This window comes from Mercenaria mercenaria, chromosome 5 (assembly GCF_021730395.1).
Source record: "Mercenaria mercenaria strain notata chromosome 5, MADL_Memer_1, whole genome shotgun sequence".
NCBI classification, from domain to species: domain Eukaryota; kingdom Metazoa; phylum Mollusca; class Bivalvia; order Venerida; family Veneridae; genus Mercenaria; species Mercenaria mercenaria.
In genome coordinates, this window is record NC_069365.1 from 60,389,076 (window position 1) to 60,413,640 (window position 24,565).

General features: G+C 37.3%; 1 protein-coding gene across 2 annotated transcripts; it reads left to right on the forward strand.

Annotated features, from left to right (window-relative positions):
* The first annotated feature begins 14,614 nt into the window (after positions 1-14,614).
* Positions 14,615-22,868, forward strand: LOC123557387 (neurogenic protein mastermind-like). Of its 2 annotated transcripts, none has more exons than XM_045348825.2 (2): positions 14,615-15,194; positions 20,180-22,868. In XM_045348825.2, the coding sequence occupies exons 1-2, from the start codon at positions 14,943-14,945 to the stop codon at positions 22,406-22,408; spliced, it is 2,481 nt and encodes an 826-aa protein (XP_045204760.2). In that variant the 5' UTR covers positions 14,615-14,942; the 3' UTR covers positions 22,409-22,868. The 2 variants fall into 2 exon arrangements, with proteins under 2 accessions (XP_045204760.2, XP_045204761.2); XM_045348826.2 differs by lacking the exon at positions 14,615-15,194 and adding an exon at positions 17,298-17,453.
* The last annotated feature ends 1,697 nt before the right edge of the window (positions 22,869-24,565 follow it).

Consider the following 24,565-nt stretch of genomic DNA (forward strand, 5'->3'; position numbering starts at 1 on the left):
ATGAAAAATATAGCAAATAAATCACAATTTTATACATAATCTAACTTAAAATCCTGTTTTACTTACAAAAGGTGGAATATGTCAAAATGTACCCGGTGCTACTCTTGCGGCACCGGCGATAGAATTGCGATATATGCTTCATTACTGCTACACGACATTTGACTTAACTTTGCGAGATTACGAAAGCGGTATGCCTTTCGGTTTAACCAAAGTGAAAGATGCAGTACGACAAAGTTTTTAACACGTCTCGAGGTGAGTGACAGCTTGCCAAAAAAATAGGGTTATTCAACTTATTGTGGCTCAGATAATACGGACATATTCGAAAGTATGCTGTACACTGCTGGGAATAATGGCATAAGAACGAAGTGAGTAATTTTGAGAGTTCTAATCACTGTGTACTAGAGTTGACATAATATATTCTTCCTACAACTCTTACATACTGGTACTGATGATAAACCCGGACAGATGATAAAGTCGACCACCTTGGAAATTTTCGATTGCAATCGGTTATTTATAAAATTGAACACACCATCTAATAGCAACCACTTACAACACCAACTGGTGTAAACAAAAACAAAATTGGTAAATTTTCTGTATAAATAAATGACTTGCATTTATTTGTATAAAAAATGTTTATCCAAATTACGGGGGAAGAGGGTGTTTTTTTTTTTTTGTGCATGCTCACTGCCGAAACATGAAGGCCTGACATTGGGTCACTTTTCATTACTTGATCAGGAATGACTGTTGCAGCTTTTTGAGAAAGTTTCAATATAATAATACAAAGAAAATTTTGTAAATGACAAAGTGGTGGAATTTATTATCAGTCAACGTTCATACAGTCCCCATTTTACAAACCCCTTTCAGGGCCTCACTTCGTGTGAGTTTGAGTACTAAATATAAATTTGAATTATGTAAAGTTTTCAGCAAATGTTAACCTTTATTTTGATACCGACCATTGATTACAATTTGCAGAAATAAAAAAGTTACAAGTAAAAAACCTCATTTTCTGTTCGGGTTTATCATCAGTACCAGTATATTAACTAAATCTTGATTTGAGTCTGGATAGCTTGATTGTATACCATTATATCAATGACTTTATGCTCATATTAAAAAATGATAACAGAAACAAACTGTTCTATGTCGATAGATGTAAATAAGCCTGATGCAAATTATATACATGTACATAATACCACATTTAATCGTTTATTGAATATTGAAACAAAAGGCGCTACATTTACGTGACAAGAGCTTGTTAAGTAACAAACCCTTGTCACGTAAATACTTCAGGACTTTTAAAACAAGTAAAGGTACTGGTAACTTGATAATGATAGATTTAATCGGATCGAAGAACCAACGGGAGAAAGAATATACAAAAACGTTACTTTGTATGTGTAATATGCTTTAGTTATAGACTTGATTTTGGAAAGCAGCCATCTTGCTATGTTCATTTTGTTTCATTATAAAATTCTCGATACGACGGCCATTTGTTCCTTTGAATCTCTGTAAGTAGGAAAAAATAAAATACATCGTTTTAACAGACTAATTTTATCATTGGCTATAATACTAGTATGTTATTTTTCTGGACAAAAAAACAACAACTAGAACTTGAAATTGAACAAACTACGAATTTAAATTTTACCAAAATAACTATTTATCTTTTCTACATTCATTTTTTCTCTGAAATACTGGACATTAAATAATAATCTGGAATATAAAATTTTCAGAAATGGCTTCCTTTGAATATAGAACAAAACGTTCAACGTATCTGAAAAGAAAATCACATGTGTTCACATCAAGAAAATCTCCTTTTCAAAAGACAATGAAACAAGCAAACTCGACAAAAATACGCCTGTTCCACCAAACCCCTATCAAATCATTAACAATTAACCAGTTTGGCATCACAATTCTAGTAATTCTCCTGTTTAATAGAAAGAAATTCTTGAGAAATTTTAAGTCTTCTAATATTTGTAGATGTAGTAAAAACTGAAGGCAGGAAGAAGACGCACAAACACTTATCATTGAGTCAACGCCAATGTCCATATGCCAATATGTAATACTGCCAAATTGAGTTTCATAGATGTTTCATGCTTCAAGAGAAATATGTCTCTGGAAATTTCATAAGGGTAAAGCAACAAGCGTCTAATACACGTTTTGATAGTCTCGCACTGGCATAACTAGGCTGTTGACCGGCGGAACTTTCATCGTCAGTCCTTTCGAAGATTTACACGTATCATGATTATGCCTGTCATAAAAAATCTTCAAAGTCTTGTAGGTATCAAATCACTGTTCTGTTCTTGTCTCAACCAGATCAACAGCTCTTCAGTATAGTGCAACCACCCAATATTTCTCTCTCTTAGACCCTGTGATTTTTTCGCATGATCTGACGAGGTCCTGATTGTAGGTTTTACCTTAAATAACTAAATGTTATTGTTACATTTTACTCTTAAAATATAACAATACTCAGAGTCGAATATCCTTCAACAATATACGAAAAACAATACAAGCAATTCTATCCCCGGCACCGCAGTTTGAGCACTGAATACATTCTGACCAATTTTAGCAATATCTTCGCACTTCCAGTAAACTAAACATTATGTAAAATACGATAATATAATATTTGATGTTTTGTTTGCTATATGTTCATTTGGAATGGATAATTGATCACGAAAATAACATTTATGTACAGCATTATGATTCTTGATGAAAATGCTTGCAGAATTTTCATCATTTCTCACTTGTTCTTTCACTTTTTACGAAGATATTTTCCAGGATATATCTTTGTTTGTAAACAGGTCGGATTACGAAGCCCGAATTTTGATATCCTATTCCAAACATAAAATAACATAAAGAAAAAGAAACCACTTACCGTTAATTTGTCTATTTTTCGTGCGCAAATCGTTCACTGGAAGTACCGCAGTTCCAATGAAGCTGAGCACCGATGGTGCTCGAATTGCGCAATTAGCAGCCGTGTCAAACTTCTGTCATTACTAAAAAGACTTTCTTTTATTGAGCGGGATACAACAACACTCCTCTGTAGGTCGTAAAAGGCCTGCTTAGAACTGTCAAATTTCCTACAGTTTTATACAAGTTTTACACACATATTTTGAATACGTTGTATTTTGCTTATTTCGTTCTATGCAATACCATACAATATCATTTTACAATAGTCCAATTGCGAAATATGCGTATTTCTGTAGTATCATTTGCCAGATATTTATGAATACTCAGTTCAACATCAATTGCTGTTTCATCTAGAAAAGTCCCCAAATACCTCTGATTTGATTTTATCAGCAATAATGTTAATAATATCCTCGGTACTGTGTATAGTAAAATCCGTTTTTGAAGTGTTCATTTGAAGTTTGTTTTTATTCATTTATCTGTTAATCGTTTTCGCACATACATGAAGTTCAAGTTTTTCAATCGGATGTAATTTGTGGAAAGTTACGTTTGTTTGTAAAATGATCACCCCAAACCCATAGACAGACATGCATGGCAGAATACATCAAATAGTGTCCCTGCATAAGTAAGATAGGGCCAATGAGCAGGGAACACTACATGGTAACAAACGCGGTGATGATAACGCTGAATCTGCTCTCACCCGAGAGCTGAGTGGTCTTGAGTAGTCACAGGGACACCATACTGGCTATGGAGTACATAAAGAAGTATAAGCTGGTCGACAGTGTCAAATACTGCATTACGATCAATGGCGATCAGAGCCGATATCTTTTGTCACTCTATTCCATCAAGCAAGTCATTCAACAGTCTAAGCGTCAAGCAAAACATTCACCAATGCCGACTTGCATGAATGAAGATTGTTTCTTGTGAAGGAAATCATTATCATTCATATGAACATGATGTCTGAAAGTGGCAGCTTTCTAACTTAAATAACATTATGTCTGAACGTGGCAGCTTTCTAACTTAAATACCAGTAATGGTAAGTTACTCAATGGTCTATATTTGGAAACTCAAGTTCAAGTCTAATTTTCTTCAAGGCTGACTACATGACTTTGTTTTTCATTTTGATGGAAGTACACTTTGTTTGAAAGAGAGATTTACCGTGTTCGAATTAAACAGAAATACGAGTCTTTGCATAAAGCAGCATATACCTGCATAAGCATACTGGTTGTCCTCAGCTTTCAAATCATTTTTACATCAATGTACATTCAGTACCATTTAGTATAGTAAAATATGTACAAACATCGTGATATCAAGATGCAACGGAAATAAAAAAAAGTATTTGATAACTTTGAAGCTGCACCTGAAGTGTGTATTGAAGAACGATTTTGTGCATTACTTCATTTAAATATTTCCTTTGTTCTTTCCTTAAATAGAATTATCAATCATAATGTTGTCAATCAACTATAATAACAGCACATGTTTTACTTTATAAAGACGTTCATTCAAAACACAATAAATTAATTTTGATGATTGAAATATATGACAACTGTGACGGTTTAAGTTCAGTATTTAAAATCGATGTGTAAGCTTTCGACCAAAATTAGGTTTCATTTTAGACTGACAAAAGATGAAAAGCAGTTTTCATTTGAAGTATTCTTGGTGGTTGATTTTAACTCTTCAAAAATATGGTCCTCAGAGTTAATTAAAATCTTTTCGCAATAAAGAAGACAAACTGAACCTAAATCATGTTTTCAAAATTATATTCAGTTTTAAGTGACAGTATTCATTCCTGCATTGTTAAATGGAAAGACAAAGGAATCTCCTTGAAGATCATCAGTAGAATTTCTACATTCATTGCATCTTTATGTTTATCTGCTCTAAATATCTTTCGCAGTTTTGATCTTGTCTGAAAATATCCAAACTTGTAGATACGCATTGTTTTTATCAATGTATATTATGTCAAAGTAACTTCTCAACATGCTCATGTGCATCAAACGTATACATTTCGTCTAGGAGCCTCTGTGAACCAGTACAAAACCTCATATATATGGTGTAGAAGACGCTACACATACAGCAGGCTTGCAAGGTAGCTGGTTCTATCCACATGTCAACCTTTGTCCGAAATGATGTAGGAAATGGCTCATGGAGTCTTTCTACCTTAAAGTTGGAACAATGATCATAGTACCTATATTGTGTCGCTGCGACTTTAATTACCAAAAACTAAGTTTGCTTAGCTTCTGTTGTCCAAACAATTATCACCAAAATGCGTATTAAGCGACTTTAAGTACTCAGGTTCGTCCTTTCTTACTGTCATATTTACTATGCACGCTAAGTGTTCATTATTATTATTATTATTATTCATGATCAATTTCACGTTCAAAGGCGCTTTACATAGTTCAAATGCAGCCACACAGGGCGCATAAATGCATCCTCTACTAGTACAGACACAGAGCGATCTGACCAGAGGGACAGAGTGAGACAAAGCCCCCACGACAGAGAGATCAGAAATCAGATACAGGCTTGTCCGGCTAACTTAGCCTAGCTCGTTACGAATAGACATCCTGGTTCTTTAACGTGACCAGTGTATAGCACTGATACACGCAAGGACTGCCTGGGTTCCTGACCAGTACACCTCTAGCTGGGTGGGAAACACTGAAAAGTGTTTCTGAAAATTCCCGAGTAGCTGCCGGGGATCGAACCCCCGACCTCGGGATTGGAAGGCCAGTGTGCAAACCACTGAGCTATCCGTCCACCCAGTGTTAACTTAGATATAGTCAGCTGGTCAGGTCGTTTTACGGCATCTGCCTAAGAAACACATTAATTACGTTTGAAGGTCAAGTCCGAAAGGCAATGGGTTTAACAGGCAGAGAGCTTACCTAAGTATAACAACTATACACTAAACTAATGAAATGAGACAAGAGGACATTTTAATTTACAATTACAGTTGTTTTTTATTTTGTTTCGTTGTTATATTTATTTATTTATTTATTTTGTGAAGGGTGGTGGGGGGGGGGTGTTATTGTTACAAAATACTTCTTTATTTTTTACAAAACGTTGGGGTCTATCCATATTATTAAATATATTGTTCCGGAGTCTTTAAATCTTCGTCTTTGAAGAGCGCCAACAAACCTGAGCGACAAGTGAGCGTGTGTTAGTCCTCAAAATGTTAGCAACGCATTTTGGTAGTCACTACCAAAATTCGGCCGAGTTTTTGGTAGCGACAAAATGCGTTGCAAGGGTACATATGATGTGTTAAGGATCATGGAATAGAACGTATTTTGGTAGTTTTTTCTACATCAGGGGCTGTGCTCATTTTTACATTACGCACAAAGGAGAGAGATAAAAGGAGGGAATGTCTCCTAATGGTGGGGGAGGGGGTTCGGAGTTCCCCTCCCGAGACATAGTATTCGTACAAAAACAACCAAAATGCAGATTCCTGAGCGTATGAAAGGGGCCTCAGACGACGCTTCCTATGCAATAACATTGTATTGTTTTAATGTGTTAGTGTTATCGGGGGGATAGTCCACCGGGATTTTTTAATGCACGAAAATGTTGAATTCTGTAAAACGAAGTATAAATCTGGGGATCGCACGTTGGTCCTCCATCTAGATATTTTTTAAAACATCCCACATAAACATAAATGGTGAATTTTGTGCGTGTTTTAGGGGTCTTTTTTTTTCTCTTTAAAGGTTATGGGTTTCGAGAGTCCACCACAGATATCTTTGAAACACAGCGTAAAAGAATGGTAAAATGTGGGCGTGGGCTTACACGAATAACTTTCCAAAAACTAAATTCTCCGTCGTTAGATTTAGATTTTTATTTTGGTGTATACATGCGAGTGGTATTTTAGGGTCCTCCGCAAACAACGCATAGAATTGGTGGGCTCTGTGTGTTTAGATGGGTAAGAAATATATCATTTACTCAGAAATGAAGCTTCCTTTGCAATAAGGTATACAATGTCATGTATCTTATTATTTATCTACATATATAAATGCAAATGATTTTCTCTAAATATTTATCGAAGATTTTGGTTTTTTTCTTCATTTGTATACGCCGTATTATGAGAACACCTGCGGAGGGCGGGCGGGCGGCTCCAAAAGTTGTTCGCTATCTAACTTGAACAGTTCTTATCCAATGTTCACCAAACTTGGTCAGAATGTTAACATCTTGGTCAAGTTCGATAATCAGCCGGAATCTTGTCCATTCGTCACAAAATATTCTTTTTATAAATCACGATATTATCATTAATACCGTTTTGCGTTTGATGTGTACATATCCAACGCGTTTTTGGTACTACCGTTTTGCAAACTACCGAATTGCGTTGAGTGTAACGCATTTTGGTAGTGACTACGAAAACTCGGCCGAATTTTGGCAGTGACTACCAAAATGCGTTGCTACCATTTTGAGGTGCAACAGAGCGTGTCAATACGACAAATGAGATATTTTCGTTCTGGTGGGGCGCCAACATGCAAGGTCAAAAATATTTTGTTTTGGCGCTCTGCCCACAAGCCAACATGCCAAAATCACTGTTCTTGTTCAGGTGCCCCGCCAGAACGACAAATACCTTATTTGTCGTATCGGCGCGCTTATGTATCGTCCTGATGATACTGGCGCACCTCCCAACCCTACAAGATAAATATATCTGTGTCGTACTGTCGCGTACGTAGTTCTGGCATGTAGACGTGTTCACGCTCTTCAAACGCTCCAACATGCCAAAGCGATATGGTAGAAATCAGACACCATAAATTCACCCCCTTGTAAATCTTACAGATTTAATTGTATGTTTAAGTCGTATTTCTTAGCACATTTAACAGTTAACGTAGACTTGTGATCCTCAGTATGGTTGGCACAGAAGAGATATATGAGAAGAGATATATGAAGACTTCTCGTTTTCGTTTGGCGTGAACCACTACAATGAGGCCAAGGAGAGGTAACTCATCGTAACTGGCGTCTTTTTCTCTACCAGTTAGGAAGAACTAGAATGTGTCTGTAGGACACAGGGTGTGCCCCCCCCCCCCCCCCCCCCCCCCACTGGTACATTTGTCACAAATAAGTGGCAATAATTCAAATGTTTGCAGTCTTAATGGGGTATAGCCTCAACAAACATTTTATGAAAAGGATTCATTATTCTAGGCGCTATACTTTTTGAGCTATGAGCATCACAAACAAAAAATCCACTATTTCGGCTATTTCAAGTGCCATAACTCTGTAATAAGAGCTAAGATTCTCAAGAAGAATGCCAAGTGTGCAAGGTCACATCACGATAAAGACTCCAACAAGGTTTCCTGAATTTACATCAAATACTTTTTGAGCTAGGTATATAATTAGGTGAAAAAGTGCATTTTTTTACTATTTCAGGGGCCATAACTTTAAAAATAAGGGGTGGAGCCAGCCAAAAAATTAGGGGAGTGCAAGTTTATATCATGATAAAGACTTATGCGAGTTTTCAACCATTTATATTAAATACTTTTTGAGCTAGGTGTGTCACAAGGTGAAAATGTACATTTTTGACTATTTCAGGGGCCATAACTCTAAAAATAGGGGGCGGACCCAAATGAAAAATAGGAGGTGCACAAGTTCATATCATGATTAAGACTCATGCAAGGTTTCATGAATCTATATCAAATACTTTTTGAGCTAGGCATGTCAGAAGGTGAAAATGTGCATTTTTGTATACTTCAGGGGCCATAACTCTGAAAATTGGGGGCAGACCCAAATGAAAAATAGCAGGTGCGCAAGTTCATATCATGATTAAGACCCGTGCAAGGTTTCATGAATCTGTATCAAATACTTTTTGAGCTAGGCGTGTCACAAGGTGAAAATGTGTATTTTTGACTATTTCAGGGGCCACAACTCTGAAAATAGGGGGTGGAGCCAGATGAAAAATAGGAGGTGCACAAGTTCATATCATGATTAAGACTCATGCAAGGTTTCATTAATCTGTATCAAATACTTTTTGAGTTAGGCATGTCACAAGGTGAAAATGTGCATTTTTGACTATTTCAGGGGCCATAACTCTGAAAATAGAGGGCAGAGCCATATGAAAAATAGTTGGTGCGCAAGTTCATATCATGATTAAGACTCATGCAAGGTTTCATGAATCTATATCAAATACTTTTTGAGCTATGCGTGTCACAAGGTCAAAATGTGCAATTTTGACTATTTCAGGGGCCATAACTCTGAAAATAGGGGGTGGAGCCAGACGAAAAATAGAAGGTGCGCAAGTTCATATCATGATAAAGACTCATGCAAGGTTTCATCAATTTATATCAAATACTTTTCGAGCTAGGCACGTCACGAACTTCGGACGGACGGACGGACGGATGCACGGACAAGACCAAATCTATATCCCCCACCACTCATGGGGGGGGGGGGGGGGCACTAAAATCACCATACGACCTTAACCGACACTGAAGTCGATATAAACAGAACACAAACCTGAACAAGCATTATTCTCACACACGCATTTACACGTGCACTTTATTTACATGAATCTGTCAATACAATAATGTAGTTCTTTAGTTTAATTATAACAGCTAGATTATAAACAGCTGATAAATAATATTGAATATGCATAAACTCATAAAGCTGTTACAAGAAGAAGAACGGTAATCTAGGACATCAGCTTAAGCATATTGAAACATACTTTTTACATACATAGCAACTCCTAGTTAAGATTTTAATGAATTTTCTCTAAACTCCTGTTCTAAATTTTACCATCATAGATTATATACCGTTAACTTAACCTATAAACTTAATGATTAGTTTTTGTTTTGTTTTGTTTTTTACATTTCGAAAGTTAATACGTTTTATAACATAGTTTTCAATTGTGTGTAGGCCAAAACGTGTATAAAACCGGAAAATGAAAATGCTCGCCCTGAAGATGCAAATGAGTAGCTTTACGTGCAACTAAGCACATATGCGCAATATACATAATATAAATATATATAAAATGTGTTTATCTTAATATTTTGTTGACAATGTCAGATGATGCTTATTGAAAATTCAAAAGTTAAATTAGATAGTATCAGGCACCCCCCACCCCCAGCCCACCTATACTCATCAAAGTTGCTTTCAAAATTTAGACCAAAAAATGCACCAGAGGCCACCATTTCATACCTATATCCCCCATTAACAGGGCGGGGATACCCCTCCCGTACCTATCCACTCGGCGTATGCGCCTCGCCGATGACGCCTTCATTCTAAACTGGTGGCCCTTCAATCAAATATTTCTGAATCTGGGTCCTCAAAAATGAGTGTTACAACGAGTTCGGGTTGTGGTGGAGTTCAAGAAGAAAAGGAAGCATGCAGGCTTTCTGATGGATAAACCTTAACAATTAAGCTGTTATATATACCCCTGCACCATTAAGCTGTTATATATCTCCGTACCATTATTCCGCTATATATCACTATACACTTCAGCTGCTATATATCCCTATACCATTAAGCCGCTATATACGTCGCCATATATCGCTGGTATATATCCATGGACCTTTAAGCCACTATGTATACCTGGACCCTTGAGCCACTATATATCCCTGGACCCTTAAGCCATCACTGTACCATTAGCTGTTATATATCCCAGGAATTAAGCTGCTATATGCCCTAAACCTTTAAGTCACTTTATATCCCGCTACCATTAAGCTGCTATATCCCTGGACCCTTATGCCGCTATACATCCCGCTACCATTAAGCTGCTATATATCCCTGGACCCTTCCACCGCTATACATCCCGCTACCATTAAGCTGCTATATATCCCTGGACCCTTACGCCGCTATACATCCCGCTACCATTATGCTGCTATATATCCCTGGACCCTTACGCCGCTATACATACCGCTACCATTAAGCTGCTATATATCCCTGGACCCTTACACCCCTATACATCCCGCTACCATTAAGCTGCTATATATCCCTGGACCCTTACACCACTATACATCCCACTACCATTATGCTGCTATATATCCCTAGACCCTTCCCCCGCTATATAATGCCGCTACCATTTAGCTGCTATACATCCCGCTACCATTAAGCTGCTCTATATCCCTGGACCCTTATGCCGCTATACATCCCGCTACCATTATGCTGCTATATATCCCTGGACCCTTATGCCGCTATACATACCGCTTCCATTAAGCTGCTATATATCCCTGGACCCTTACGCCGCTATACATCCTGCTACCATTAAGCTGCTATATATCCCTGAACCCTTATGCCGCTATACATCCCGCTACCATTTAGCTGCTATACATCCCGCTACCATTAAGCTGCTTTATATCCCTGAACCATTATGCCGCTATACATCCCGCTACCATTTAGCTGCTATACATCCCGCTACCATTAAGCTGCTATATATCCCTGAACCTTTACGCCGCTATACATCCCACTACCATTTAGCTGCTATATATCCAGCTACCATTTAAGCTGCTTTATATCCCTGAACCTTTACACCGCTATACATCCCGCTACCATTAAGCTGCTATATATCCCTGAACCCTTATGCCGTTATACATCCTGGTACCATTTAGCTGCTATATATTCCTGGACCATTACGCCGCTATACATCCCGCTATCATTAAGCTGCTATATATCCCTGGACCCTTACGCCGCTATACATCCCGCTACCATTAAGCTGCTATATATCCCTGGACCCTTACGCCGCTATACATCCCGCTACCATTAAGCTGCTATATATCCCTGGACCCTTACGCCGCTATACATCCCGCTACCATTAAGCTGCTATATATCCCTGGACCCTTACGCCGCTAAACATTCCGTTACCATTCAGCTGCTATATATCCAGCTACCATTTAAGCTGCTTTATATCCCTGAACCTTTACGTCGCTATACATCCCGCTACCATTAAGCTGCTATATATCCCTGAACCCTTACGCCGCTATACATCCCGCTACCATTTAGCTGCTATATATCTCTGAACCCTTCCACCGCTATACATCCCGCTACCATTTAAGCTGCTTTATATCCCTGAACCCTTCCGCCACTATACATCCCGCTACCATTTAGCTGCTATATATCCAGCTACCATTTAGCTGCTATAGATCCCTGGACCCTTCCACCGCTATATATCCAGCTACCATTAAGCTTCTATATATCCCTGGACCCTTACGCCGCTATACATCCCGCTACCATTAAGCTGCTATATATCCCTGGACCCTTCTTCCGCCAACGTAAGTCCAATATTCAAAAAAGGTGATCAACATGCAGCGGCCAATTACAGACCTTCTCTCTAACGTGTGTATGTTGCAAATTATTAGAACATAATCATCTGTCGTCATATAATGAACCACCTAGAACAAAATAAAATCTTAAACAGAGCTACAACATGGTTTTCGCAGTGGTCATTCATGTGAAAGTCAATTGATAATAACGATGCATGATATTATGAAAAATTTTGACTCTAAAATACAAACTGACATGGCAATTTTGGACTTTAGTAAAGCTTTTGATACAGTGCCCCGCCGTAAACTACTTTACAAGCTCAAGAACTATGGTATAGATGGAAAAATTAACAACTGGATACAATCTTTTCTTATGAACAGATTACAACAAGTAGTAGTTGAAGGTGAATTCTCAACTCCATGTTCCGTGGACTCGGGTGGGCCACAAGGCACAGTGTTGGGGCCCCTGCTCTTCTTGTGCCACATAAACGATCTGCCAAGTTGTGTTAAATCCACCGTTAGACTATTCGCAGATGATTGTTTACTGTATCGCAAAATTGAAAGTATCCAAGACCAAATACAAATACAAGAAGACCTGAAAGCCTTAGAGATCTGGGCTAAGAAATGGGGAATGCGGTTTAATGCCTCAAAATGTTACATCATGTCCATCCATCGAAGCAAGAAGCCATTTACTTTTAATTATTTATTGGACAACCATATTTTGGAACATGTGACCCTTATCTTGGAATAACAATTAGTGATAATTTGAAATGGGCTACACACATCAATAAAATATGCAACAGAGCAAACTCAACTCTTGGATTTATACGAAGGAATTTGAAGAACTGTAACAAACAATTCAAAGAAACAGCTTATATTTCACTTGTAAGATCAGTACTGGACTATTCATCTACAGTATAGGATCCATATCTCTCAAAAGATATAACGCGCATAGAAAACATTCAACGTCGTGCAGCGCGTTTTGTTCAAAATGACTATCGCCGTACAAGTAGTGTTTCACAAATGATGAACCAACTTGACTATTCATCTACAGTATAGGATCCATATCTCTCAAAAGATATAACGCGCATAGAAAACATTCAACGTCGTGCAGCGCGTTTTGTTCAAAATGACTATCGCCGTACAAGTAGTGTTTCACAAATGATGAACCAACTTGGCTGGAAACCATTAAAAGAACGAAGACGGGAACAAAGACTCACTCTCCTCTTCAAGATCGTCAACGACCTGGTAGCTATCCCCGCCGATCACTACATCGAGTTCAACCAACGCACATCACGTAATAAACATCAGAAACAGATTAAAATCAAAGGAGTGCCAGATACAGACATATTTAAATATTCTTTTTTTCCGCGCACATTTATTGATTGGAATAACTTGCCAGAAAGTGCAGTGAACTGTGACACCATTAATAGTTTCAAAGGGACAATTTCTTGTGACTAAATGACCTAAGCGCGCACACGTCCCTGGATAATTTTTGCTCAGAGACTGAGTTCCTTTCCAGTATTCAACAGATACAGATACAGATATCCCTGAACCCTTACGCCGCTATATATCCCGCTACCATTAAGCTGCTATATATCCCTGGATCCTTACACCGCTATATAATCTAGCTACCAGAACAGAACAGAACAGATATTTTATTGGTAAACACAGATTACAAAACATACTAGTACATTTTGTAACATGTGAACAAATATATATAATATACAAAGGTGACCATTAAAGCTGCTACATCTCTCTCGCTGCTATATATTTTCATGGTCCACTTGGCCGTTATACATCTATATATCATAGAGTCGCTGTATATCTTTGCAGCATTAAGCTGCTATAAATCACACGCATGTGTCGTATTTAACTTTTCCGACCTCCTCTCCCACGCCTGGCGGCCCACATCAAAAACCTACATTATTTAGAAAATTAAAGAAATAGAATTCAAAAATACACTCTTAACTGGTATGAAAAATCTCTTTCCTATTCAGTTAAAAGTTTGAAAAATAAACTATTATAACTGTCAAACGATCCCTTTTTTTATTTTAAGTTACTTTTATAAACAATCATGCAATATATAAACTTCGCATCATCCGATGAAAATTCTTAACTTCTTACCTTCTCTGTTGAACAACAGGTTTGTTTAGCTGGGGTGCCTATCTTACGCGATGCATTTCTTTACACATTACATAAAAGGTCAAATTACGCGATCAAAAGTCAATAATAATGTTTATAACAAGTAGCATCGTTGACATAGACACGCGCCTGTCAAACAATAATACATGTACCCAAAGGGGTATTACACGCAACCGATAAAATAACGGCTAAAATGACTAACTGTGTGTCTAAACTTAGGATAACCTGTTACACCTTTATAACAATTTATAAAGAATTAATAAATTACTCATCTTTTCAACCTCTTTTGATGGCAATACACGATACACGCGACCCAATTCATACTTACTCATACATTAAGTTAATACTTCCCACGCAGTTTACACACCCCCACGTGTAGTAATCGACTGGTCTGATTCAGTCAGCGAACTGTTATGCATTATCTCGCTTCCTGTGTTATTAATGAATCTATCGGAGGTTTGACATTTGAATCACACGAACACTGTGAATGACATGGAGTTACATGGTTAAGGAATAAGAGTTAGTTTAAAATTAAATATTATCGGAAATATTTACTTTACTTACATGTCGTCTGCTAGGTTGTAGTGGTCTAAATATAATCTGCTTTGTTTCGGTTGCAACCGTGTCCCACTTTCGGACGGATATGTAAACACAAAATGAACTAACTTAACAGCTGATTAGTGAGAAAAATACACAATTACGGGGCCGTCTTATGAAAGTATGGGGGACTACATGTCCCCTAAAAGGAGAGATGTTATTGACAGATTACGACGACGTTTTGAAGTCTACCGACGTCGCCAGAACGGGTTCCAGCAACGGTATGACTTCGGACAGAGGTCTATTTATGAGCAAGAGAGGCAACATGCTCTGGTATTACGCCAAAAATGGCTTGAAAGTAAAGCGAAAAAGGCTTCAAAGAGCAAATCAAAGGCGGACAATAGCGGGTCTGATCACCGAAATCAAAACGTAGCGGTAAGTTTACATTTCCTTTGTGCAAATCAAGAAAACTGCGTACATGATCAAGTCGGATTTGTGTACATTGTTACACACAAGATGCTTAGGTTGATCGACCTGCGCACTGTAGTGGGACGGTCTGATTTCTGTTTTCGACCAATCAGATTGCGAGCTCTGCTTACAGCGTATTTCAATAATCGCCAGCGATGTGTAACTAAATTTAACATGATCCGGTATACAGGACGCAGAAAATTTGTAGAGTCAATTCAGTTAATAGGATTGAAAACGTATAGCCATTCACTTGTCACGTTATAGCAGCAGGTGATTATGTTAATTGGTAATTATGTGTTAATTGGTTTTAATTTAGGAATAGTGTGCAGTTAATTTACCACCGATTTTTACGAATGTACATGTTTCGCGTTAGTGGAATTTACTTGACAGTGACAGTATTGGAATGCATTAATAAATAACGACACCTTGTAATAAACCTTTTACTATTGCAAGTTGTCTTGATAAGGAATAAAGCACTTGGGTCTTTAATTAGTACAAATACATTAAACCAGAAATTACAGACAGTGTTTGATGCAATTAATGAGAGCTAGCTGAACGGAAATATTCACTTTCACATAAGTTCTTTGATGGTTAAATCAGCAGATTTGAAAGGAATGCACATGAAATTCAGTTTTTCTTTAAATGCAAACTAGCAACTGTTTGTATTTGGAATATTTTGCTTATTTTTTTTCACAGACAACTGCTTTAAGGACTAGCTCCTACATGTTTGTCTTGTCATGTTAGGAAAAAGCATGTGCAATAGTCAAGCGGTTTTGGTGTAACTGTATTCGACTTCAGTTCCTACTTTTTCGCTCCTTAAGAATCTTCTCTAAGTAGCTGTTGATAGACATGATTTATTAAGAGTGCTATATTTTTCTGTATTAAGTTATTGATGAAAATGGATATGTGATTGCTATTAATAAGTCTCCATCAGCGAAACTGCATTTAGGTTTCATGTATAAAGAAAGCATCGTTTGCTTAGAAACGGAGATATACAATTGACTTGCGCGATAAGACATTGGAAAATTAATGTGAATATATAGTGACAATTTCGGAAGGAATGTGATAACACGTACAGCCGTTCGAATTACTGTGGAAATAGATTAGAAAAGTATTTCATTCTTAATTTCAGGTTAGCTCGACAGTTGCTTTACTATCAGAACACGATATCTTATTTCGCTGATTGTGTTTTATTTGACTTAAGTCTTAGCCAGTGCGCAAATGTAAATGTTTTTTTCTTCACGACTTTAATATCAATAAATAAATTACCCTTTGTAAAGATGAGAGACACTTACGAAATCTCGCTTTAACCACTTCGTGTACATGTGATCGCCTCTCGCAGCAATATTGAAGGCTTGTTGAACTCGCTATTATTTGATTAAACTTCGTTAACTTTCGGATTCCTCCAATAAATGATTAGCGGTTATACGGTGGGTGATTTGAATGCGATCTGACCCCTTATTATCTCTAGCCTGAGTTCATGCCATTAGAGTGGCTACGAATCACTGTTATCTGATAGCTTCGCTCTGGGTTTTAACTGCATTCTTTCCTTCGTAATTACGCGTTGCACTGTGGAATCTATTTATATAGTCATTTAAATCAGAAACATAGTTTTTGTTTATCGTTTAAAGTCAAATAATTACACAATTATCTGTAAGGTCACCTGAAGCGTATATTTGCTTCTTTTCACATATCATGAGTTTATATAAGAGAAGCTTTTATAAAACCATCACCTTTTTTTTAAATTTAAGTTGTTTTGATTTAGTACTGTAAAAGATACTTTATGATTAAAAGTTATACAAATAGAAATAATTCACATTGTCATGTATCAGCTAATTGACTGTCAGTAATACACGTCTGTTCAGTAACGCGATCAAATGCGACATGTTATAGTTTTTTTAAGCGGCTGTAATTTTATTGTGTATCCCCATGCTCCCGGACGTTCAGCATTAATGCTATTATATTCAGGTAGATCGGATAGTTTGTAGTGATAAAGATCCGTAGTTGTTATAATCAGCCTTTCTGATTTTAGGATATATTTGTACTGTGATGTTTACTTAGCCAGACATTTTATTATACGTCAGCGGATCAATGTTTAGCTTAAGATTATCTTACACAGTGAATTAGAGAATACTTAAAATTGTTTTCGTTAACACCTCTGTGATATTTAAACCATTTTACATGACTTTATACGGGGTTCAAATATCACTTGGCGTTGCCTTAAAGGTGTGTTATAGTATTAAGGGTGCGACAATTCGTTGATTTCAACATTAAGTGTATGCTGCAGTGTGTGAAGTGTTGTTTAAAGGACTTCTTTTGAAATGCCTCAGTGGTTTTGGATTACAATTAAACAAATATTAGACTTCTTAGAGGAAGGATACTTTAATTTTGTTATCCACCGTTTCTAAGTGCGGGTAAAATGATTGTTTCTGTTTTTATTTAGTTAGTCATGATATAGGTATTACTGAGTCTTTTCAAAATCGATCATAAACGAGTTTATTAAAATGATAAATCGAACTTGCGAATTTCATTCAATTAAAATAAAACAGTAAAAATTTAAAGCACTAATGTATTTCATTATATTATACATGTATTAGCTTTTCCTGTCTACTCAAAATTCTTTCTTTACTATTAACATACTGACAACTTCACATAACGACGTCGCTCACTTATACACTAGTATACGTTTATTTATGCTTTTACACTCCGCGGACGTCAAACGTTGTATAAACATTACTAACAAAATCGCACCGAACGGTTTTTTTATCTTACTGTAATTTGCGGCAACTCATAAAAAAAAAACAAAAATTACAAATTCTGTTGATTCCAAGGAGTAATGTATCAGTAATTGGCAGGTTGTCTGTTTTGCATTTGCTCATTTGGGTTGTAAGTAACGTAAATACACATATATGTCGTGTACTAATTGAGCTGGAATACATGTCTTAGAAAAAATGTACAGTTTTATGTTACTGTGTCGTATGGTTAATAGCTATACATTTAAACGGATCGAATTACAGTTTTCAATCGCGTGTAAATATATCTATAAAGTTGCGTAGATAAACGTAAGTACTATCTATATGTAACCCACACGTACGCACTTTTTACGAACAGGTATCATATTGAAGTGTTAGCACTTTTTCCTGTTCTTCCTTTATCATGGTCGGAAGGAAGATATGCTCAAACTGTTTTATGGCTTAGTCTGAATTTCTGTTTGTTTCTTTTTTGTTCGCCTTTTAACCGTTTATTTATTTATAATGTCTATTTTCTGATATGTTAACGTCTTAACGCGTTTTGTTATTTATGTTTTCGCTAATTTTATGTTATTTACACAGTTGAATAAATTTTCTGTCTCATGATCAGATTTAACTGGCTTATTATCTAGACTGTTTTTATGATTCTAAGTAAACAAACATATTGTATCTTTGAACACATTTTCTGTTAGCACAAAGTTAAAATTTAAGAATGTTTTACCTTTGAAATTATTTTGAAACAGCTTGTATGATCTAAATGAATTTTACGCATTAAGATACCCGAAAAGTTTTAATTTTCCTAAAGAGTAGTTCCAAGCAGAGTAATTTAAATAAAAGAAGGTACTAAACGGAGCTTTTGCATTGAACATTTTACTAAGGAAGTGTATTTTTATAATATATTAGACAACTACAACACTTAAAAGTTAGGAACAAAATCAGTTTCTTATATACTTTCCATCAAAAGCTCATATCGTTTTTGCCTACACATGAAGTGCAGCATGGTATGTGAGAATTTCAGACATTGAAGTGAAGAATTTCTAGGAGTATACTACAAGGGTCTAATTATTGAAGTTTTCCACAGGTGGTTGCTCTGCCGTTATCTTCATGCTTATTTTACTCCTGTATTTTATGTTTCAAGACATAGATAATATGCAGGGATGTTAGCTATCATACATCTGCAGCATTTTTTCTCGCTATCATCATGTTTGTTTATTATTTTTGCATTTGGATAAATTGATATGCATGCTTGACGCAGGGCTGAATATTTTTGCGCATCAAGATATATAATAGGGACCGATTTGCCTCAGTTCTGAAGTTCTTGTGTTTATATATTATTAAGCGTTTGCTGAAATACAGAATCAGACTATGCCCCTGTATATTCAGACCTATAATGATTTTGAGTTGAACTGTAGGAGTACTGTATAGGATTGATCATTCGGCTTGATTAAGCGATGATATTGTATATATTCTTTTATAATACCACGGTGCCATTATCATGATTATGGAAGTTTCGTTATTTGTGAGTGGTTCTGGGAAAAAAAAGACTAGCACATTGAGTATACGGCTGATACAACTACTCCCCTCCCCGACACCTCCTCATTTCTACTCTGCTGTTGTAGTTCCGAGCATTGGTTATATTATCAACCACATTATATTCCACTGATCGCGTATACGGCAGTCAGTACATAGCTTTTTATTAATTCCGACCTGTAATTATTTGACTTTAATTGCATTTTAAGTCACCGAAGTTACATTAGCGTTTAACTTCAGGGTTTTTCAAGAGTTGGACACTGGAAATTTGATCTCAAAGAAAGCTAACTTTTCCGACTTTATATATAATTTTGAATTTTCTGGTCCATACATCTACACAATTTTGAGCGCAATTTGAAAATTTATAACCATTATAAGATGCCTGAATGACTCAAAAGTTATATAGTAATATTTCAAAGAATTAAACATTGTCATTGACCTATTGCGAATTTGCCGTGGAAAAGAAACAGTAAGTTTTTTTTAGATTGCATTAAATAAGCCAGATACACTGAATACTTTGTTCAAGAAGCAGGGGCCTCCACAGCCGAACTTACCCCAACCCCACTCCTCTACGCTGTGAGTTGGACTGTTGAATTCATTCATGTGTAGAAACTGTAAAAACATGCAAATGTGATCAGGATATTTAATTTCATTATGTTTCATATTTTTCAGAAACGACTGAAACATAAAATAGACAACAACACTTTGGAGAACCAAAATCAGCTTCAAAGTCATCCAGAGAATGTATATCGCTTTGAAGACGATGACGGAGCACCGCCAACTAAAACTCTTGCCACTTCCGCCAATAATTCAGCGACAGACGGAGGAATCTTGTCCAGTGTTTCAGTGCATATAGTTCACCAGATTAACGGTGGAAAGTCTCAACAGGAACAGAAAATCTCAACAAATGTTACAGTAAATCAGACTATTAAATCTCAGACCGAACCGGAAACTGATGTTCAAACTAATGTTGAGTGTAAACAAGAGCCAAACGAGGATTCCATAAATCAGACAAACTCCAGTAATAACAATAATAATTCGGATTTAGACGAATCGGACCTAACGGACATTTTGAATAGTTTTGAAAAAGACGAAGAATTGCCTCAAGAGATAATAGATGAACTGAACAAATTTGACGAAATATATAGACATGTTCAGGACTCTGAGGAGAATGTTAGTGGTTTGAAAACGTCAGATTCAAACGGAAATATGTTTGCTTCAAATATGTATGTAGACCCTAGTCAGGGTCAGGCACAGGTTCGAACCCCACCCTACAGGGGAACGCCGTCACATACTGCTCAGACTATGACCGAAGGTGGTTTAGCTGCAGAGACTTTGAAACAAATGGCGGCTCAACATCAGCAGCACCATCCAGGTCAAGAACAGTTTGGTGTCAAATCTGCAGTGGACCCTTTTAGTGACTTATCAGAAACTGGCAACTTCACCAGAAATGGATACTCACCGCAGGATTATTATAGTGGTATGCAAAACCGTACTGGCTCCACGGGCTCGTACCCAGGTCAGCCCAGTATTGGATATCCGCAAGGAGGTAAACAATCGGTGCCAACATATGGTCAAAACACTAACAAACAATTAGCACATTACGCTCATAACACGCCAAGTTCTCAAGCCGACACTGGGCCGTCATCTCTTCAACAGCTTCAGAATCAGGTTGCTCATTTCAACCAAGGACCTCAAATGGAAATAACTCAAACGCAACATATGCAGGTCTCGGATGGTTCTCATCGTATGCAAATGTCTCAGACACAGCATGTTCAACTTCGACAACCTTTCCCAAATATTTCACTCACTCAGCAACAGGGATTTGCTGCATCTCCGCCTAATGTTGTTCCAAATTCTTCTCAGTCTCAGACTTTTATGCCCAATGATCAAATGACAATGCAGCAACAACAGCAGATGATGCAGAATAAAATACACACAGATCAAAGACAGGCACAAATGCAGCAATATATGAATCGGCCACCTCCAGAATATAAAATGCAACATAGCATGAATGGGGGTATACCTTCAAATAGCATGGGACAAAATCCCTTGCAGACTATTCAAAATATGGTGAATCAAACAAATACTCATCAAAATCAGGGTTATTCTTCAGTGAAAAGTGAAGTAAGTGAAATGCAAAGTGGCATGCGGGCTGCACAATTGACAGCAATGCAGCAACAACAACAAATGGGTATGTCAATGTCTCAGACTCAACTGAATTACTCAAATCAGTCAATGCAGAGGCAAGCGTCATTTCCAGGTGCTCTATCTCACCAAATGGCTGGTAGACCGCAGAGACCACCTAACGCGCCAACATATACTAGTGCAATTATGAGAAATCAAAGACCTCCAAATGTAAATACTGGACCCGATGGACTTAATATCTCGCAGCCCATTGTTGGAAACCCTCGGCAGCCACAAGACTGGCCGCGGGTTATGAATCCTATGTCAGCACACGCAGTAAGACACGGTGCGCCGACCACTTCTGCGGGGATGATGCAGTATCGGTCATACTCGTCAGACGGCCATTCTACAAGCGCCGCTCAGATGCAGATGCATCATCAGAGTCAAAGGACGATGCATATGGATCCAATGCAGTCTCAGCAAGCGGCCATGATGCAAAATAGTGCGCATGCGCAACAAATGATGATGCAACAGCAGCGAATGCAAATGACGCAACAAATGGGCCAAAGCACACTCACGAGACAAACCCCACCGTACGGCATGGCGTCACAAGGGGGCACATTCCCTCAATCAAGCACATCTCAAGAAGACATTTTAAATCTCTTAGACACTACACCCAACCAGAATACTGATTTCTATGACGTTCCAACATCCGGTGGCGCCTCGGAAGCTAATTGGTATGACATTGAGGATATTTTAGGCAATCAAAAGTGATTTTAATAAGTTCACGACAGTGTAATGAAAAAGTGCTCGTTCAAAAGTGTAGCTACAAAAACGTGATGTTCCGTTTCACTGAAAGGCATAAATCTTTATGTCTTCTACTATTATGCTTCATACAGTCACAGAGCTTCGCTAGACGTTGTTTTTCGTGCTGGGAGTCATTAGTTTAAGAATCAATATGTGCATTCCAATGTACAGAAAGCAAATAAATGAGTGTCTAGCTATTGATGTAGTAATGAAGAAAATCGTTTTATCTATTGCTAAACAAAGAAAATAATTTCCCCAACTGCTTGTTAGAAGAGAATTTTGTGAGATTTGCTAACGATTGTTTATGGATAATTACAAATGTTTCAAGTAACTGTCTTACTAGATCTAGAAGATTCGATCTAATAGAGAAAAGAAATTAAGATGAAAGCTATCTTCAAAGTTCAGTAAATACCTTTATTTTGTGTGATTCTGAGCTTATGTTATTTCAATGTTTAAGGTGTACCTATCGGATGGTTTTAGTAAAGTGAAAGTGTTGTTACAAAGGAACATTAGACTTCCCATACTTAGGCATGCTTATTTTCAACTTAGATGACTGCTTCAGCAGGACTGCAACTGAACACAGCTGGCAGATCCGGCAGTCAGCAGGATTCGGACCCGCAACCTTTAAACCAAATAGTTCAAGGCTTTACCGCTGCATAGTTGTACCACTAATTATTCCCCCTATTAGTCCTAAGACCGGTTTCGGAGAATATACGATTGAACTTCTTCATCCGCCAGTCAGTCTGCCCCCATATTTTCCTGCCCGGTCTATATCCGCCATTCTATCGAGGGATTTAGTATTACTAGGTAATTTTCCGTATAACGAGATGGCTTGTCATGCGCAGCACGTAGACGCCTAGTTCAGAGGTCAAGGTCAACAGGTTTCTCGGTCCATTGTTCGACCATCCGTCAAGGGATTTCAATATTATTTGATATATATGTTCCAGTTAACAAGTTTGTGTCTAGCGTAACTACCGTACCCCTAGCTCAAAGGTCAAGGTCAAGACCAAAAGTTTTACATGTTTTTCGTGTCTGCTCCAAAACTTATCCATCAAGGGATTTAATATTACTTGGCACAAATGTTGCCCATAATGAGAGCTAATAACTTTGCTTAAACATTTGCCCTTACAAAACAATATGTCAATATTCGAAGAATAGTGGGGTGGGGGGAGTGGCTATTCTACTCACTCGGCGTCAGCGTGAGATTTCTTCGGCAACCTTTGTTTTTCTGTCATATCTTTGTTACTATTGCTTATATCTTACTGTAACTTCACATAAACATTGTCCAGCATACAAACAAAGTATGTGCAGTGGTTGGGCCCATTATACATAAGGTCAAGGTCACCAAGGTGTTATACTTAGGTTATTTTTAGGGTTAAAGTTTTTCGGCAACCTTTGTTTTTCTGTCATATCTTTGTTACTATTGCATATATACTGTAACTTGCTTAAACATTGTCCAGCATACAAACAATAGTATTGAAGATAGTGGGGCTGGGGCAATATACCCTGGTCACCAAGGAGTTGAACTTAGGTTATTTTAAGGTTACTATTGCTTATATTTACTGTAACTACGTAAACATTGTCAAGCATACAAACAAAGTATGTGCAGTGGGGGCTGGGCCCATTATACCCAAGGTCACCAAGGTGTTGTACTTAGGTTATTTTTAAGGTTAAAGTTTTTCGGCAACCTTTGTTTTTCTGTCATATCTTTGTTACTATTGCTTATATCTTACTGTAAGGTCACATAAACATTGTCCAGTATACAAACGAAGTATGTGCAGGGGCTGGGCCCATTATACCCAAGGTCAAGGTCACAAAGTTGTTATACTTGGATTTTTTTGGAAATCTTCGCTTTCTAGATATAACTTTAGTACAATATAAGATAAAGACTTGAAACTTAAAATGTATCTTTATCATCATCATCTGCATGTGTGGTAACAATCCTCATAACTCTGATTTGTATTTTTGACCAAATTATGCCCCTTTCATACTTTTTTTTTTTTTTTTTTGCAAACTTCGTTTTCTGGACATAACTTTGGTACTATATAAGATAATGACTTGAAACTAAAAAATATCTTTACCTTCCTCATCTGCATGTGTGGTAACAATCCCAATAACTCTAAT